General features: G+C 45.0%; 1 protein-coding gene across 1 annotated transcript in view; it reads right to left on the reverse strand.

The window, feature by feature from the left end:
- Alox5 (arachidonate 5-lipoxygenase) overlaps positions 1–19,465 on the reverse strand; it is a 51,039-nt gene that overhangs the window by 12,832 nt on the left and 18,742 nt on the right. The window contains exons 4-6 of the mRNA XM_051155149.1: positions 5,155–5,277; positions 2,290–2,396; positions 1,219–1,391 (exon numbers count right to left, since the gene is read on the reverse strand). Coding sequence (XP_051011106.1) covers positions 1,219–1,391; positions 2,290–2,396; positions 5,155–5,277 — 403 coding nt within the window. The remainder of the gene's footprint in view (positions 1–1,218; positions 1,392–2,289; positions 2,397–5,154; positions 5,278–19,465) is intronic.

A 19,465-nucleotide genomic window follows, 5' to 3' on the forward strand; every position in this document is an offset into this window, starting at 1 on the left:
CTGGGGTATTAGTTGGGGTCTGTGTAAGAGACAAGGTAGCATGTGTGCAAAAGTCTAGTCAGTGGTGGTCGTTAGAGCATTGGATCATTGTCTCATGATCTAAACCACAGCAGAATATCAAAGTGAAGATAACCCATTAGCCACCTTCCTTGGAGGTGGCAGGGGCTCTCCAGCAAGGGGACGTTGCCTTATCTTGGAGAAGTGCAGGGGCCTGCTTTTGGGTGGCTGAGGACAAGGGTGACTCTTCAGGTCCTATCAGTCCTATGACGTGCTGGGTTTTGTGCATGGGGGTGGGTACAAGGAGTTGTTACAGCTATTGCTGTCTGTCTGTCTGCGTGGCTGGCAGTGAGTGTCCTGGGACCAACACAGGCCCAGAAGAATGCTGAAGGACTGCCTGCCTGTGTGGATCAGGACCCCAACTTCAATTGGGTAAGTAACCTCCCAAAGAAAGACAAGTGGGTAGGAGATTAGGGCTGAACGCGATGTGTTTGGAGTCTTGGTGTGGGCTGGGTACCTAGACAGGGTGACCAGAGGTTACATGGACATCTGGAGATGGGAGGCCCAGTGGTGCTGGCTGCAGTGTGGAGAGGGAGAAGAAAAGATGCTTGGGGGTGTGGGGGGATGTTGATTGGGACTGCCAGCAAACAAAATAAAACCTAGCATGGGAATGCCTCACAGATCCCATCAGATACGATCTGATTTAGTTTGAATTCTTTCTGTTTTAAGACAACTGCAGGCAAGGGGTTGAGCCTGCTAGTGAGAGCCAGGAGACTGGCTTGGGGGAGGGGAGGGAGGCCCAGGTGGTGCTAATATTTTTAATTAGAAAGTAACACATTCTACCTTCTCGAAGACCTACTTCTTTCTCCGGTCTCGTCACTTTTGCAAAGTGGGTGACGGTTGCATGAGCGTGTGTAGAACACACCTGTCACAGCCCCTGACGCGTCAGAGGCCCTCTTGTAATTATTGAGATGGATGGTGAAAATACTGACACTGTGTTTGCAGATGTGAGAGTTGTATAGCGACGGCCCTTCCTGTGACTGCAAGGGGCTTGCACAGTGCCCAAGGCTCTCGTGGGTGATGCTGCCAGCAAAAGGAGGAAATTGCTGATTGCACACTGCCAATCAAAACAGACAAGCCAGCAGTCTCGGGGATCAGCAAACACCGGTCAGCAGGGAGTTGCTTCTGTGGAAAGACTACATCTCCAGCCAGCAGGCCTACCTGTACTTCCTGTTCCAAACTGAGCTGCCGCTCTAGGCTGCACTCCACCATCTCAGTGGTCACTGGGAGCTTCTCTGGCAACTTGGTGCAGCGCTTGATGAGTACTGGGTTGCAGCCATTCAGGAACTGGTAACCAAACATGAGGTCCTCCTGCCAGTGGTTCTTGACTCGCTCTGTGGGGAGAACAGGAGGGCACACCCCCTAGATAGGACGGCTGGGCAGGCCCCCATGGCCCTGCGTGAGGACAAGTCTTTGTAGGGAGCCTTTTTTGAGGCATCCAGGCTCCTCTCACTTGCCACTCCCACTTGCTACGGTCCCTGGTCCTCATCAGGGACCAGGCTTTGCACAGTTTTCCAGGTCAGGCTTTGCACAGTTTTCCTTGTACTGTGCCTCATTGACCAGCAAGACTCCCAGGCACCCATTCTTCTCAAGATCCCTGGTCCTTCATCCCAGCATGGAAAGAGAAGGGAGAGTCCTCATCCTCTGTGCTGAAGTCAGTGTCTTTATCCAGCCATTCCTGCCTCCTTACAAAGCAATGTGTCTCATGACTCTCCATCCATTACTGTATTACTGTCCAGGACAGCATCAGGACTCTGGTCCAAATGACCCATTTGCTTTAAATTTTATTTTTACTATTTGCGTGTGTGTGTGTGTGCGTGCGTGCGTGCGTGCGTGCGTGCGTGCGTGCGTGTGTGTGAACAGTTCAGTGCAGGTGTCTCCAGAGACCAGAGACTTTGGAGTCCCCTGTAGCTGTAGTTATTGGTGGTTGTGAGCCACCTGGTGTTGATGCTGGGAACTGCACTTGAGGCTTTTGCAAGCGCAGAATTAGCAATCGCCGCCAACGCTTCAGCCTCCAACGCTATTTTGATGTAAATGCTTAAAAAGAAATAGCCCATTCCTGGTGTGGTTCTGTGTAGAAGAGCCACTGATGACTTATTTACATAAAGAAGAAGTCTGGAGAGCCTTGAGACTTTTGGGGAGATAATGTCGCCGGAGCTTGGGTCGGATGCCTGCAAATCCCAGACAGGAAAATGAAGTCCCCTTTCCCTACAACCCCAAGGTCCCTCTCACCAGAAATGGTGTTGCTGATCTTGACAAAGATTTTCTCGAAGTCAGCGAAGTCGTTCCAGGAAGACTGGAACATGTGCATGAAGCGATTGATGAAGAGGTTCTCCATCCTGCAAACCAAGGGACAGACAAGTTACCTTGCCTGCCCTGCCCACTGCAAACCAAGGGACAGACAGGTCACCTCTCCTGCCCTGCCCACTGTGCCTCTGCAGAGTGTCTTCACTCCACGCTCAGGAGCCTCCTGATGTCCCAGGCAGTTCCCAGGGGCAGGTGCTGGCCTTGTGGGGCCAGGACAGAGATTAGCCTGTGCATTCCAAAACTGAACCAAACCAAACAACAACAACAACAAGAAACACAGGCAGGTTCTTCACAGCAGCCTGCTCTCTGCTACCATCTTCTGTCTAAGTTAAGGTCCTGCTGTGTGATAAAGCACCATAACTGAGGCAAGTTACAGAGGGAGAGTTTATTCCGGCTCTTGTTCCATAGGGTTAGAGTCCATAATGGTGGGAAGAACATGGCAGCAGGCAGCGGGCAGCAGAAGCAGGAAGCTGAAGCTCACATCTTCAAATGCAAACACAAGGCAAAAGAGTGACCTGGAAGAGGAAGCTTTAAAAGCCCATCTCCAGTGACATACTTCCTCCAGCAAAGCAGAACCTCCCAAATAAACCTTATCAAATATCACCACCAACTGAGTGCCAAGTGGTGCAAAACCTAAAGGTCATTTCTCATTCAGACCACCATAGTTAGTTTCTACCTTAATGTATATAGGCAAATTATCTGCTCATAACCCACTGGAATCTTAGTTTCTTTACCTACAAATGGTCAATAATAGCAGTGAAGTTTTAAAAGGATGGCTATGATGAGGAAACACCCAGACTGAGGAGACTGAGTCATAGTTGTCAGCCCCGGATCCTTGCTGGGTGTGCAGATATGCAGGTCCCACTCCCAGACACTCCTCTGTGGTTGTGCTGGGTGCTGGGGAGTGCTGAAAGTCCTCAGGGGAGAATAAGGCTCAGTTGGCTTCAGGGGCCCAACTTTACAGTTACAAAAGTTCTCTAAGAGTCAAAGTATGGTATGAAAGGTGTTCTTGCTAACCTTGGTGTGGTGCTGAAAGATCTAAATTTTTGACAGAGTATCTGTGATTGTGCCAGCATCCTTCAGGGACTTCAGTGCTGATATGTAACCCAGAGTTCAATGTCTGTTGTTTATTAGCCAAGGACTTTAGGCAAGGTCCTCAACCTTGTTATTTCTCAGGCTCCTCAACTGCAAAGAGGGGGCAATATGTGCCGTGATGGTTTCAATGGCTCCCATAGGCTGATATATTTGAATGCTTAGGCACCAGGTGATGGAATTGTTTAAAAGGATTACAAGGATTAGGAGATACTGCCTTGTTGGAATAGGTGTGTCACTGAGGTTGGGCTTTGAGGTTTCAAAAGCCCAAATCAGGTCCAGGTCTCTCCCTCTCCCCCCTCCCTCCAGCTCTCCCTTCCTCTCCTTCTCCCTCTCCCCACCCCTTTCTTTCTGTGTCTTCCTGTGGATCAGGATGCAAAGCTCTCGGCTCCTTCCCCAGTACCATGTGTGCCACCACGCTTCCCTCCATGATGATAACGGACTAACCTCAGAAACTGAAAGCCAGCCCCCACCTAAGTGCTTTCTTTTCTAAGAGCTGCCTCAGTCGTGGCATCTCTTCACAGCAACAGAACAGTGACAAACATATGTGCCTACCTCATGAGGTTCCCTAAGATAAATGAGCAGGAATCCGTTTCATGGGACCAACCCTGGCGTTCTAGTCATTGCCACTACAGAGTCTGCTCCATGGCAACAGCCTGGACACCATCTTCAGGTAGATTGGCCACAGGAAGAGTGAGCTGGGAGAGGTGATGGCGTATTTTAAGTACAGCCCCTGCTTTGGAATATTATAAGCACAGCACAGTGCTGTTGGTGTGGGAAGGCTTCTGGGTCAAGGCTGTTTAGATTCAGGTCATTTCGCAGTTGTGCAATGAGAAGCTACCCTCTGGCCTGGATACACACAAGCGCACGGGGAATGGTGTCAGCTAAATCACTCCCTCAGCTCAAGGCCCTTAAAGGAAAAGGATGAGGGTCCTATTATAAGAAACATCAAATGTGAGTCGTGTCTATCAAATACTATAAGGTGTGTTTAGGACAAGGAATTAAAAATCATTTTATCACCCCACAACCTTGTACTTTTATGGAAAAGCTTTAATCCCTCCTCCCCCAGTGAAACCTTTATTTACCCAAAGGTCCACTGCTGTACTCTAACCATTTGATGGCCTGGATCAGGGACCCCTTTGCTTTCCTTCATTTCCTGTGTGCTAGTTTTTTGCAGATTAGCCAGTTAAGACTATGAGTTGGGGGGCTGGACAGATGGCTCAGTGGTTAAGAGCACTGCTTGCTCTTCCAAAGGACCCGGGTTCAATTCCCAGCACCCACATGGCAGCTCACAACTGTCTGTAACTCCAAGATCTGACACCCTCACACCAACACACATAAATTAAAAAATTAAATAAATAAAAAAATATTAAAAAAATGAAAGTCTAGAGAGGTCTAAAATTTAAAAACAAACAAACAAACAAACAAACAAACAAACAAAAAAACCCTATGAGTTGGATCCCAGTCAATGGGGGAAACACACTTACCACTTGAGTCAGAACAAAAACCAAGTGTAACTCTTGCCTTGTGCGTTTGCCCTTCCGAGCAAACCTTCTCCATCGAGAGTGCAGTTTGCCTTGTCCAGACACTTTAGGTGGAATGGAGTTCTTTCTTTACCATCCTGAACTCATTTTTAACACCATCTCCCTCCCCGCTACCGGATGGGCCACCCACACCACGGAAGTTCCTAAAACTTACGCTTTTGAGTAGTTCAGAACAAAGTCCACTCCTTTTTCACTGTCAAACTGGATGTCTCGGGGTAAATCCTTGTGGCATTTGGCATCGATGCTCAGAGGGAAGCCAGGGTTCCACTCCATCCAGCTGGCACAGAGAAAAGTCACTATGTTAATGGTGGCCCCTTTGGGTGGTCCCCTGGGCTGAAGGTGGCCATGTTGTCAGACTAGGTTATGTATGGTGGGGAGTTGATTTCCCCCACTATAAGCTCAACACACTATAGAAGCTGAGGTACTAGGAGCCCTTCAGAGGTTGTGTGGCAACCATGTATACTCTGTGGTATGATCATTCCAGGAGAGATCCGAGGACGGCTTATACCAAAGAATTAGTGCAAGTATAACAGCCACGCACTAGTGCACAGGAAGTGGTGAGGTAGGAAATCCCACAAACCTCACTTAACACAAACAACTTTGAACAGCCACAGCCCTGAGGAGGGGTCTGTCTAGACAGCCACAGGTGGAAGGTTCCCATGTCACACTCAACCAGAGTGTCAAACGTCCTGCTCCTTGGTCAGTGCACACACTGATTCTATGTGTGGCGCTTAGGGAAGGGGATGGTTTTCAGGCCCTCGTGGGAGACTCATAGGGCATTAGAGGAAGTGAGAAAGAACAGGAGGTCCAGAGCAGGAGGGAATGTGTCCCCCATAACATCTGGCCTGCAGCAGGGTTAGACGTGGTCACAGTCAAAGTAGCTCCCTCTAAAGAGAAAGCAGACACCACCCCCAGTGAACATCTTTAACTCTTACGCCTTATAGTCATCATTCATGCGACAGCTCAACAAACCCTCTCTGAAAACAAAAACAAAAACAAAAAACTAGAGAGAACGAAATCCCAGTTCATTCACTTGGGAATGAGAAAATGGATTATTTTTGCTTGAATGCTGAACTACTCCTTCTGACTCAGAGTTTTTGTGTGCATTCTTATGTGTCCCGCGTTTAAGGCTCCCTTAGAGGGGCAGACTTCAGTCTTCCGCACTGGTCACGTGACCTGTGCTCTTGCCGGGACACAGTACCCACTGCTCTTGTCGGTGTCTGGCTGGCCCAGGGACCCTCTTAGAAGTGAGAATTCCTGGAGGGAAACTGCGTGTGCAAAAGAAGCTGATGGAGTGGTAAAGAATGTGGACTGTGGAGCTTGGAATATTACAGGTGTGAGAGCAGCTCTGGAAATCTGGCCTCTTGGAACAGTCGTTGAGGAATGTCTCTCTCCTAATTTACGGTTCGTCAGTTTGAACAGGGAACAGAAGGCTGACTGATAGGCCCTCAACTTAGGGGTAAGCATCCTGATCTAGCCTTGAATTTGTTGGTCAGTCCACCAGCAGAGGGTCCTAAGGCTACTGGTGAGAGAAACCACTAGCAGACTGAATGGCTTTGTCTCAGGTCAAGAGTGTGATGAAAAAGCAGGAAGTTTGTTTTTGTTTTTGTTTGTTTGTTGTCTTCAAGACAAGGTTTCTCTGTGTGCCCTTGGCTGTCCTGGACTTGCTTTGTAGACCAGGCTGGCCTTGAACTCACATTTATCTACCTGCCTCAGGCTCCCAAATGCTGGGATTAAAAGCATGCACCACCATGCCAGCTTGTTTGCTTTTTAAAAAAAAAAAAAAATCTATCTACAGCCCAGCTATCCACCAGGGATATGTCTAACTTCTAGACACTCCTCAGTAGGCTTTTTTTTTTCTTGCTCACGTGACATTTACCACAAGTACATTAATAAGCATAAAAATGAGAACAGTGTATAAATGCTTTTTGTTTGTTTGGAAAAGTGAGTAGAGGTGTCTCCAATACACAACTAAAACTGAGCCAGTCACTGGGGGACCCCAAAGTACGATCACCCACCAATAAACCACCATCAGTCACAAGAATGCTTTGTTCTTCATGCTTGGCAGTTCAGGGGATGCAGTGACTTCAAAGGGTTGAGTGGAGATGAATTTTGCAGTGATGCAGTGAAGACGTATGTACCAGGGATAGCGTTCACATCTTCCTTTATTTTTAAACTTATGTTTATTATTAACTTGTAGATGATGTGTGTGAGTGCATGCAAGTGTAGGTGTGTGCATACCATTGCGTGCTGGTTCAAAAATAGGTGGGCAGAGCCATTCGTGCCAATCCCAGCACTTAGGAGGCAGAGGCCGGTGGATCTCTGTGAGCTTGAGGCCAGCCTGCTCTACATAGCTAGTTCCAGACCAGCTAGAGCTATACAGTGAGACTCTGTCTCAAAAACAAAAACAAACAAACAAAAATAACAACAAGACATCTTTACATATACATTTATATTATCACACATATATACAATAAACTACATATAGCAAGAAGGACCACGAAACAATTAGGAATTATATAAATGTAATACTCACAGTGTTTTGCCTATTTGTATTTGGCAACCTTGAAGAAAATATCTTTCCTATCTTGGCGAGTTTACAATTCTGAAGATAAATCAACATCTATCACACCTCATCTCTATCAACCTAAAAACTTCTATCCAGGTCTAAAAACAATTTAACCCCTAAACAACTAAGCTTAATTGTAAAACTAAACTATTTGGTCTTAAACTCCATCAGAGACCTGAGAAGGAATAAAGTTAGGTACCTGAGTAAACAGGAAGTACAAGCTAGCAGGTTCCCAAATGAGAAAATGACAGACGGTTAGCTGCCTAGACAGTCACCCAAAACTCTCTATAACGTTGGAGCATCATCTTCAGCCTTCTGGCCCATTGTATCTGACAGACATATTTGTGAGGCAGGAACTATTGAGGGCTTGCTTGCCTTGTCTTGGCGGAGTTTGCCTGTCGACTCTACCTGCTTCCAACTTTGCCCACTTTTAGGCAGAATTCTGTCTGTGGTAAAAACAAGGGCATTTTGCCCAGTGGCTTATTTGCCATATTTGAATACGTCGCCATAAGGAGTTTCTTTGATGTTCATCATCTTCCTTGAGGTAGGCTGGGTGTTGCCAGGAGTTAACCTGTCTTATTGTCAAAGGATCCTTAAGATATAAAAACATTTTTAAATGTCATATTCTGTAGATCTCTGAGGCTTTTGAAGACCTTATCTAATGATTTAACTTTATCTATCTATAGAATCATATCTATCTGTTGAACCTAGGGTGTATATTCTTGTGATGAAAATAGACTAGAAGTTGACATGACCATGAGTTGATCAACTAACAAATAACTTGTGTTACTTAATTATCCTAACCAGCGTACAATAGCACCTTCAAGGTATTGGAAGTAAACCTTGTATTATAATTGATTTGTCTGGATACACTACCTTATCTTAAAGTAGAGATATATTTAATGTGTATGAAGAATAATCTTGAATTTGAGTTCTATACCAATGTATCAAAATTAAACTTATTTTGCATCAATATAAAAAATTCTATACCGATGAATTAAAAATAACCTTGTTTGTGAGTAACAGTTAAGGCCGTAAGTTGAGGAGTAGATTCAATAATCTACTTTTTGTCCTGTCATCCCTACATATTCCTATATTCCCCCTTCTTTCTTTTCAGCCTACCTCCATACCTAAGAACGAAAGATAAAGGAAAAGAGAGATATCCCTAGGTCCAATCTCATTTTCTTTCTGAATAAGACCAATACTATCTTATAACCAACTCCCAATGGAAATAAACAGCCCTATCCCAAGAGAACAACCAGAGTCCTACCCAACCCCTGTAGAGTCAGTGAACTCAGCAAAAAGGAGTAGAGCGAGGCTTCTCTGTTTCTTAAAGCCCCAGGTTCTTTTTTGAAAAACTATTATTAATTAATTAATTAATTCACTTTACATCCTGGTGATAGTCCTCTCCTTCTCCTCTCAGTCCCATCCTCCCTCCCCTATTCCTCAGAAAAGGAGAGCTCCCCTACCTACTCACCCCAGCTCATCGAGTCACATCAGGATTGATCGTTCTCTTTCCCTGTGGCCTGGCCTGGCAGTCCCATTTGGGGGAAGTTATTGAAAAGCAGGCAATAGAGTCCATGTTGGAGACAGCCCCTCGTATCCTTATTAGTGGACCCGCATGAATCCTGAGCTGTCCATCAGCTACATCTATATAGAGGATCTAGGTCCAGTCAATGTATGGTCCTCGGTTGGTGCTTCAGACTCCACTGGCTCCTCTGGGCCCTGGTTAGTTGGCTCTGTTGCTCTTCTTGTGGCACTCCTGTCACCTCTAGGTCCTTTTATACCCCTCCCCTCCTCCACACACTTAACCACTAGACTCCCTCTGCTTAGCCTAATGTTTGGCTGTGAGACTCAGCTCCTGCCTGCAAGCTTAGCAGAGTATGTTTAATAGTGTCAGGAGTTGGCTGTCTTCGATGGTGTGGGTCTTGATTTGGACCAGACATTGGTCGGACATTGCCTCAATCTCTGCTCTATCTTTATTCCTGCATATCTTGTAGGCAGAGTAAGTTTGGGATCAAAGATTTTATGGGTGGGTTGGTGTTGTCCTTTCTCCACTAGGAGTCTTGCCTAGTTAGAGGGTGCTCTCCACGGCCCTCAGCTACAGTCCCCTCATACCCTTCCAGATGCCTATTCTGACCTAGGTCTCCAGCTTGTCACAGTGATGTCTCCACCCACAGTTTCTTTTTTCTCTTACCCCCCTGCTATCCCCAGGTCTGATCTCCACCCTTATTTCTCTCTTTGCTCCCTCTCTTCAACCACAACCTCTGTCTTTCCTATTTCCCCTTCTGAGGGAGGTTTAAGCATCCTCCCTTGGGTCCTCCTTGTTACTTATCTTTTTGGGGTCTGCACTGTAGTATGCTTATTTTGTACTACAGATTGGGAAAAGATTTTCACCAATCCTAATCTGACAAAAGGCTAGCTAATATCCAAAATATATAAGAAACTAAAAAAATTAAATACCAACAAGCAAAATAACCCAATTAAAAATTTGTCACAGAGCTAAACAGGGAATTCTCAACAGAGGAATCTCGAATGGCTGAGAAGCATTTAAAGAAATGCTCCATGCCCTTAGTCATCAGGGAAATGCAAATCAAAACAACTCTGAGATTCCATCTTATACATGTCAGAATGGCTCAATGTCAAAAACTCAAGTGACAGAACTCCTTCATTGCTGGTGGGAGTGCAGACTTGTACAACTACTTTGGAAATCAATCTGGCACTTTCTCAGAAAATTTGGAATGGTCCTATCTCAAGACCCTGGGCATACACCCAAAAGATGCACCACCATGCGACAAGGACATTTGCTCAACTATATTCATATCAGCTTTATTTGTAATAGCCAAAATTTGGAAACAACCTAGATGTCCCTCAACCAAAGTATGGATAAAGAAACTGTGGTACGTCTACACAGTGGAATACTACTCAGCCACTAAAAACAAGGACATCATGAAATTTGCAGGCAGATGGATGGAACTAGAAATGATCATCCTGAGTAAAGTAACCGAGACCCAGAAAGACGCTCGTGGTAAGTACTCACTTACAAACCCAGGCTTTTAAAACAGTAGCTTCTGGATGAAACAGGACCTCCAGGGACTGCTTTTGGGGGCCAGCTCTTTCTGCTGCAGTGAGTAGTGAGCTCAGGCTAGACACAGACCACAGGGCTTGCATAGCAAGTGCTTCCACTGGCTAATCCACTTCGCATGCCCTGAGGTTTCTTCTTCAGAGTTTGGACATTGTTTTGCCAGCTCAGAAAGAACTTTCTCAGGATGCGACACCAGGGGGCAAACACTTACCCACTTTTCACAAAAGCCACATAGCTTGCTACTGGTCTCTGAAGCCAGACACCCATGTCCTTTCTACTGAATGAGATATGCAGACAAGGCAACCCACAGGAGCCGAAGGCCTTCACACCCACAGACATAAACAGGCTAGCAGGAAACAAAATCCCCACACTCTGTGGGCAAAGACCACAAGGAACAACTGGGCAGAAATAAGGAAGAGGCAGAAAAGACATGTGATTTGGAGGGAGGGTGCTTAAAGAGATGGAGATGATACAATCAGTTCAATGTAAAGAGACATCTGCTATTATAAAACATGATTGATAAAGTAACTAGTCCACAAGGAACCAGAAGATTATAGTCAGTGTGAAATCCGGCCAGTCTCTTACAGGACAAAGTTTGTTCATCCTATAATAGATTATTTGAGCTCCATCTTTGTGCCATGAGTCACTCTTTACTTTCTGCCAACCAGGAGGCAACATAACACAAATGGATAACAGAACTCCAAAGGAATGCAAAGAGCCATAGACAAAATCACCAGAGACTTGAAAGCCAAATACAGAAAGCTTAACAAACTTTTCATTTCTCACACTTAAAGTGGTAGACATTGTACGGTGTTTATGGATTTGTTTTGGAATTAGGTCATTTGATTTTATTACATTTTAAGAGTTATTTACTTTTTTTCATACAACATATTTCCATCATATCTTTGCTCTTCCTCAACTCCTCCTAAAATTTCCCTATCTCCCTACCTCCCTCCAAAATTCATGTTTTTATTCTTTCTCTCGCTCAGAAAATATATGTATAAACAATAAGACAAAAACCAAAAAGGGACCACACACACACACACACACACACACACACACACGCACACACACACACACACACACACACACACACACACGCATGGAAAACAAAGGAAGCATGGAGCCCATTTTGTGTTGAGCAGCCGACTGCTCCTGAGCATGACACCTGTCCTGCAGTGCAGCTGATAGACTCAGGGTCACGCCATTTGTCCCTCTCTGAGCAGGCATCAGTTTCAAATGGCACCCTGGTTAGGGGTGGGACTTTGTGCCCACTTCCCCTTCTCTGTACTGAGACTTACCTAGCTTGATCTTGTTACAGTCTCTGTGTGTTCAAATGTGCATCAGCCCTTTTGTGTCTGAAAGACACTTTCTTTGGAGTCATCAACCACCGTTGGCTCTTTCTGCCTCTTCTGTATGGATCCCCGAGGTTTTAGGGAAAGGATTTGGTAAAGACATCCCACTTAGCATCGGGTATTACAAAGTCTCACCTTGTCTGCACATTCTCCAGTTGGGAATATGTGTGTTTCTTTGTTAATTCTCAATTTACTCCAAGAAGAAACTTCTCTGATGGGGTTTGAGTCCTATACATTAACCTATGGGTACAGCAATATGTCTTTACGAGTGGCATGTTCTTTTAGCAGAATACAGTAGTAGGTTTTCTCCTAGGGCCCATGACTTATCTAGTCTCAAGTTTGTGACCTCATTAAAAGTGTACAGATGACCGGGTGTGGTGGCGCACACCTTTAATCCCAGCACTCGGGAGGCAGAGGCAGATGGATCACTGTGAGTTCAAGGCCAGCCTGGTCTACAAAGCGAGTCCAGGACAGTCAAGGCTAACACAGAGAGACCATGTCTTGAAAAAAAAAAAGTGTACAGACATAGGTATCATCTCATGGAGTAGGCCTTAAAGGCGATTTTTAAAAAAGTGGTTGGTTACTCCATGACATTTGTGCCATTATGGTATCTGTATGTTTTGCAAGACAGGGCACAGTTACGGGTCTCAGGGTTGGGTTTGTACCTGGGCAGGACTGATGACTACTTTTCTCCTCTGGTAGCATGTGTAGTACATTTCATCACTATGAATGCTGGTCAGTATGGCTAAGGCTTCTAATTGGGCACCAGCTCAAATTCTCCATGTTTGATGACAGAAGTAAGCGCTGCCTTCAGTAATAGGGACTTGCTGTCAGGTTGTGGACAGTAACTAATAGCATTGTCAATAGTCTATAGTGTTTATGGGGGTTGTCTGTGGGTCCCCTTTGACTAATGACTGAACAAGATGTAACCCATTCCTGATACTGAGGGTTTTACTTGCTACCATATGGTGTCCAGTTGGGGGCACTGTCTCCTCCATTATGTGGTAACTCCATTTAAGTCTCTTTTATACATTTTAGGATGCTTCAAGAGTTGTAAGTTTCCATGTGGCTATTCAAAAGGCCCCATCGTATTAGTTGTCCCCTCCATATTTCCTCTTTTTCTACGCATTCCCATCCTCTTCCCCATTTAAGCCTATTTAGTTTACCCACAGCTCTGTATTCTATTTCCCTTTCCTTGGGAGACCCCTTCCTCTCTTGGTCTCATACAAGCTATCTAACTTCTGTGGCTGTTTTAAATGAAGCACATATAGAAAGCTTAAAATCTAATATCCACAGATAAGAGAAAACATGCACTATATGAAAATACAGCACATGGAGTGATGATTCTCTCCCCAAGAGCCATAGAGTATCTAACAAAAAGTCCAGCAGTGGTCCTAAAAACCTCCCTTTGAATTGTTGATCAGGGAAACCCAACAGATGTCCTAAACCAACATAGCCTATTGGTATTGTCCTTAGTTGCCTCCCATAAGTTAAAGGTAAGTCCAGATTGCTAAGAACACCATGCAATTTACACGTAGGACTCAGAGGATTTGAGCTGGAAAGGACCCAAGCGCGTGCCCCCGAGGACAAGCTTTCATAGTGCCATAAAGTGATAAGATGCTAGGGAAAGAAAGTGTCAAGTCCTAACCAAATGTGGCTGCCTATAAACCACAGTCTCCATCACGGCCAGACATTGCTGGAGGGCAGTGGTGGTACTTAAGCATTGGCAGTGACTTACAGCTGTCTACTTGGACTCGAAGCCTTCTTAACAGGAATGAAAGCCTAGCCAGCTGCACGTGGCTAGGGAGAGCACAGATCATTACTGCCAATTTTTCCAAACCAGTGTAATTCTTAATGGAATTCTGAATATTCATCCTAACACCCACAGACAAGTGTAGCTTTCAACCCTCATCAAAGAAACTTCTTTTTGCCGTGGAAGGAGAGCACCACAGGGAGGCACACCTGGCCAAAATGAGAACAAGTGAGTGTGTGGTGTCTAGCCCCAGTGGCTGTGTCTACCACACATCTCCTAAGCACTGAAGGCTCAGGAAGCACAGAAGAAGAAGAAGAAGAAGAAGAAGAAGAAGAAGAAGAAGAAGAAGAAGAAGAAGAAGAAGAAGAAGAAGAAGAAGATAGATGGTGAGAATCAGAGGACCAAGAGATCTGCTGTGTGATGCCTCTGCTGGCTATGACAGGAAAGCTGCGCCCATGAAATCCCAACAACGGAACAACCGACATCTCAGCATAGGCTGGGGGGCGGTGGGGAGTCTCACAGGGCCTACTCCTAGATGAAGAGGTACAAACAATTAACAACTGTTGAGAGAGCGACAGTCAGTCTTGCCCAGAGACGAACTGCTTGTCTTGTTAGCCAATAACAAGTGGTCAGCCCTGGAAATACACACATGCAGGTGACATGTAAGGACAGAGACTCTCACAGGTTGCACTTATATGTTGGCTTGTTTATATGTGTATCTATCAAGAATGGTTAAAAAAAAAGAGGAGGCTGTCAGTTGGGGGATGAGTAGACATTGGAGGGGTAGGAGTTAGGAGAGGAGAGAAATGATGTAATCATATTTTAATTAAATTATAAAAGGACTTGAAGATATTTAGTTTTAATTTAATTATTTTAATGCCTTCATTCATTTAATTGACAAATAAAAATTGTACGCATTTGTAGTGAAAATTTAAAAATAGACATTTTGGTTGGTTAGTTGCCTATTCCTCTGATCTGTTATCTTTTTCCCCCCTTAGGCTGTGTTTTTAACGGTTTTAACTCTAGGGATAATATTACTATTTTATGTCATATGTAAATGTTTTGTCAAATGCAGAGGGAGAGGGAAAAAAGTTAGACTGAGATCATGATAGTTAGTAACCCTGGTGTAAATGAAGGGACAGCTGCACAGCTCTGCCGTTATTCCTCTGCAGGCCGCTCCCTTGCCTGCTCATACTCAGTCCCCAGCCTGAGCCTTCTTAGTGTCAGATGACATAAAGCAGCAATTGGCTTCTGTGTGCACAAAATACGACGCTTGCCCAGCACAACCGAGAACTAACAGTCTCAGCAAAGAGAACTGCGCTTGTTCTGAAAGTTTTACCAGGCGGATTGGTTGACCACTTTGTTATTGTAAAGAGTCAGGGTGCAGATCTAGAGGAAAATGATCTGGGGCCACTTTTTGTCTCTTTAATAACCAGCCATTGCCTGCCTCTATGTGTGACTTGTCAACCATTCATCTTTGGAGTCCATCAACAGACCACCAGTTGCTTTGCCACTTCCAAAGTTGGTTCCCCCCAACTTCAAGTAGCTCACACAACCGATGTCCCCAAGATGGACTTGGCAAATGCTTTGGTTTAACGCTCTCTTTTGCTCTGTGGATATGGATGCTTGTGTCATTGCATCTGTGTGGGACCTTGGCATTCAGAGCACCCAAGTCAAGCTCGCAGGTCAGGGTCATTCATATTTGCCTCACAGTTCACAATCTCATTTATGTGGGGGGTGAGAGCAGTTTTGAGACAATGGATCAATATTTTGGACAAGGATCGTCCAGTGATTAAAGCGATCGTATACCAGACATACAGATTGCTTCCCTGCAGTGCTGTTTGTAATATCTAAAACAAACCAAGTGAAGAGGAGCTGAGTGTTCACCAATAGGGGAGCTATTGGCTAAGTCTGCAGGGTGCATGTATAACCCACAATCATGTAGTGATTGATGGAGAAAACAGTGAGATACAGTCCCATCCATCAGACAGACATGGATGAAAATGTCTCATGTGGAATGTGATGATGATGCAGGGGGATGGCATCTTACAGCAACAGCAGCTAAGGGTGGACAGTGACAGAACATCTGGGCAATCACCAAGCTCTGGAGAACACAAATGATGCATCCACTTGGCAATCCTGCACATATGCTTCTAGATGTATTCCCCAGAGTCATTCTCCCATCAGAGCGTCGACAGGTGTCCGAAGCTCACTGTGGCTCAGTCTGAAAGCACTAGCAGGTGCCCATATGTCCACCTACAGGTAGCCAAGTGAACATGGTAAAGCGGTATCCACCAATGATGCGGCCAGGGCTGGTGGTGGAGTGTTCGCTCGCTTACCATTTAGGGGGTCCTGGGTTCAGTTTTCAGAACCACAAAAACTGTGATAAACCTAACTACTGAGAAGTTAAAATGAAAGGGTATCAATGTGTGTCAATGGCTGCTCTTCAGAGCATGAGTGAAAACTGCAAGGCATGGAAGTATTAGACCAGGACTGGGAGAGCTGTCAGACCACAGGACGCTGTGTCACTCTCACAGTGCAGTCGGTGAGGGCCAGGGGCCATGGAGCTCTGACCTTTCCGTGCCCGTTCCCAGATGGGCTTCTGAGGAATGCCAGAAGCTTCCCTGGAACTGTTTTCTGCTCTTGCTCAGCTTCCACAATCAGGAAGCCCGAAAATCCACTTGAAAGGGGAAGTTCAGGATTGTGCAGACAGTACGAAGTTCAGCATTTCCTGGCCGGAAATGGGGGCATGGGCATGGGTGGGGAGGGTGCTGAAAAGAGCAGTTGGGTGGAAGGAGGAATAAAACATGAATGAGATCTAAGAAAAGGATAAAATATCTCATAACCCTCCTTCTGATCTTCACAAGATCCAGCTGGGACGACACAAATTGGCTTCCAGAAGGCCGGCTAGAGTGTGATCTTTTAGGTGGATGGATAAGAAGTGTAAGTAGGTGTGCCCTTACCCACACTAAGATGGTAATGACTGACAACAAATCAAAGTAATCTTGTGCTCTGTCTTATTTAGTCTTTTTTTTTTTTTTTTCTCATTTTTTTGAGACAGTCTCTCTGTGTTAGCCTTGGCTATCCCGGACTTGCTCTGCAGACCAGGTTGGCCTCGAACTCACAGCGATCTGCCTGCCTCTGTCTCCCAAGTGCTGGGATTAAAGGTGTGCGCCACAGCACCTGCCTGACTCGTGCTCTGTCTTAACCTATCCCATAGACTAGAGTTTTGTAGAACTTCTAAAAAGGGCTTTTTGTCACAGGAGATTGAAGTAGAGAAGCAAGCTGAAAAAGCATTGAAACAACAACCCCAGGGAAGGGAAGGCAGACTCTCAGACAAGGTTCTATGTACTGTATCAAGTACAGAAGCTCCAAAATGCACCATCCAGAGCTGGGTGGAAAGGTTTACAGACACATTGAATTTTTAGCATGACTACCGTGTAATCAGGTTACTTTCTTACACCAGGCAGTAAAGGTACAAGAGTTTTTAACTTTTAAATTGTGAAGTAGGGAGTATAAACATATGCATCTCTGTCTCTCTTAATGTATCTGTCCGCTCCCCCTTTCTCTCTCCCAGACCCTAAACATCTCTCTAGCCACCTCCCAGTTCAGTGAGAGTGCCTCCAACCCGACTCTTGGCAAGAGTATCCTTAATCCTTAATTTTTCTCTTCTTTTAGAAACAGGCTGGCCTTGAACATCTGGGACCCAATGGTCCTCCTGTTTAGCCTCCCAAGTAATCTAGGACAATAGGCACAGCACATGCCCAGTCACTCTTGCCAGTGTAATGTCACTTCTTTGTAACTGGCCATAGTTCCTCTGCCATGCGCTTCCTTAAGCAACACAGTCTAGACCTCGGGGCCAGCTAGATGTGTTTCTGGCATCTTGCTTTCATCATGTGGTCATCCATGTTGGCCTCTTAGCAGTTCACTGATGGATAACTAATTATCTGGTAGTGTGAAGTGAAATAAACCCTTTCCTTCCCAAGTTGCTTTTGGTCATGATGTTTTATTACACCATTAGAAACCCCAACTGAGACAGTTGCCATGGATACTTGCAGACAAGTATTTGGTGTAGATATAAAACTTAGTATTGCTAATATCATTGCAGTGCTGGGGACTGAACCCACAGCTCTGTATATCCTAGGTAACTGCTCTACCATTAGCCACACCCCTAATTCTGGTTGTATTATTCTTGGAGACAGCTATGATAAGAAGTGTTGCTAGGTCACAAGATGATTCTATCTACAATTCTGAGGAAGAACTGACATGTCTCCCCGAATGCGTACAGCTGCTTGACCCTACTAGTGTGCTGCGGTTTGAGCCTTCCCTCCTTGGCAGCACTAATTATAATCTGTGGGGCTTTACTTTTTATGTTTGTTAGAGTTCTGTATATATATTCCTAATTCAATATATATACTTGATGCAGTTTTCAAACATTGGTCCATTCTATCTTTTTACTGTTTTGATGGAGTTATATGTAGTATAGAAAATTTACATTTTGATAAAATCCAGCCTGACAGTTGTCCCTGTGCTGTGTGCTCTCTTGGTGTCATATCTAAGAGGCTTTGCTGAGCATGATTATGAAGACTTGCTCGTCAAAGTTTACATGATGTAAACATTCTGTTCTAACATTGACGTCTTATGCTTAATTAATTTTTTTTACAGATTTATAGGGATATAATTTATAGATACAAAATTTACCCAACGAAAATCAATAATTTAAGTCTTTTTAAAAACCATATTCACAGATATAGGCAACCATCACCATAGCCGATGCTGTCCTGTAGCACAGGCTAGATGCTGTCCTGTCTTGAAACTTCCTCTGCCAAACATATTAGTCCATTATTTGTTAGTTGAGCCTCATGCAAGCTCTTAGGCCATGGACAGAATAAGCCAGAGCCTATGCCAGAATATCACACAAATGGCCTCCAGCCCAGTCACTAGTAGAGTCCTTGTTCATCATCAAAGACTCATGAAGCAGGTCTACACTCTTTGTACTTCTCTTGGCACTTCAGCCTTCTGAAGTTCTACCACTATGGTCCACTGAGCTCTGCTTGAAGCACTATAGGGCTTCTCTAGCCCAAAGGTTCAAACTCTTACACAATCCCCCCACTAGCCAACTTCAAAGGCTTTTAAATAACTACATAGTGGGACAGACAACACGGCTCAGTGGGTAAAGGTGCTTATCACCAAGCCTGATGACCTGAGTCTGATCCCTGAAACCCACATCACACTACACAGGTACATAACATTATCCATCAATCCACCCATTAATAGACATTTAAGTTGTACACATCTTTGCACTATTGGGGTTATTAGTACAATAATGTATAGGGTCTTTAGTGTGGACATATGTGGTGTCTTTCTCATCACTGTGACTTCAACACAACTTCAGGGAGGAAAGCTGTGTTTTATTCAGTTCAGGAGATCTTGTCCATCATGGTGGGGAGGGTGAGGTGTACTAGGGCCGTTCACATCATGGTGGGCCATGAAATGGAGAAAGGGCCATGCCAGGGCTCTCCCTGCTTTTTCCCAGTTCTCTATTCTGTCTAGGACCCTATGGCTGTAGGTTGGGGTTACTCATGTTCAAGTTAGGTTTCCCCACTTAGCTGGCTCTGTCTGGAGCTCTCCTGTACACTGACCTACATGTGTGCCTCATCCTCTTGTGTAATTCCACATCCAGTCAAGTTGGCAGTGAACATT

The sequence above is a fragment of the Acomys russatus genome, chromosome 13, assembly GCF_903995435.1.
Source record: "Acomys russatus chromosome 13, mAcoRus1.1, whole genome shotgun sequence".
In the NCBI taxonomy this organism is placed as follows: Eukaryota; Metazoa; Chordata; class Mammalia; order Rodentia; family Muridae; genus Acomys; species Acomys russatus.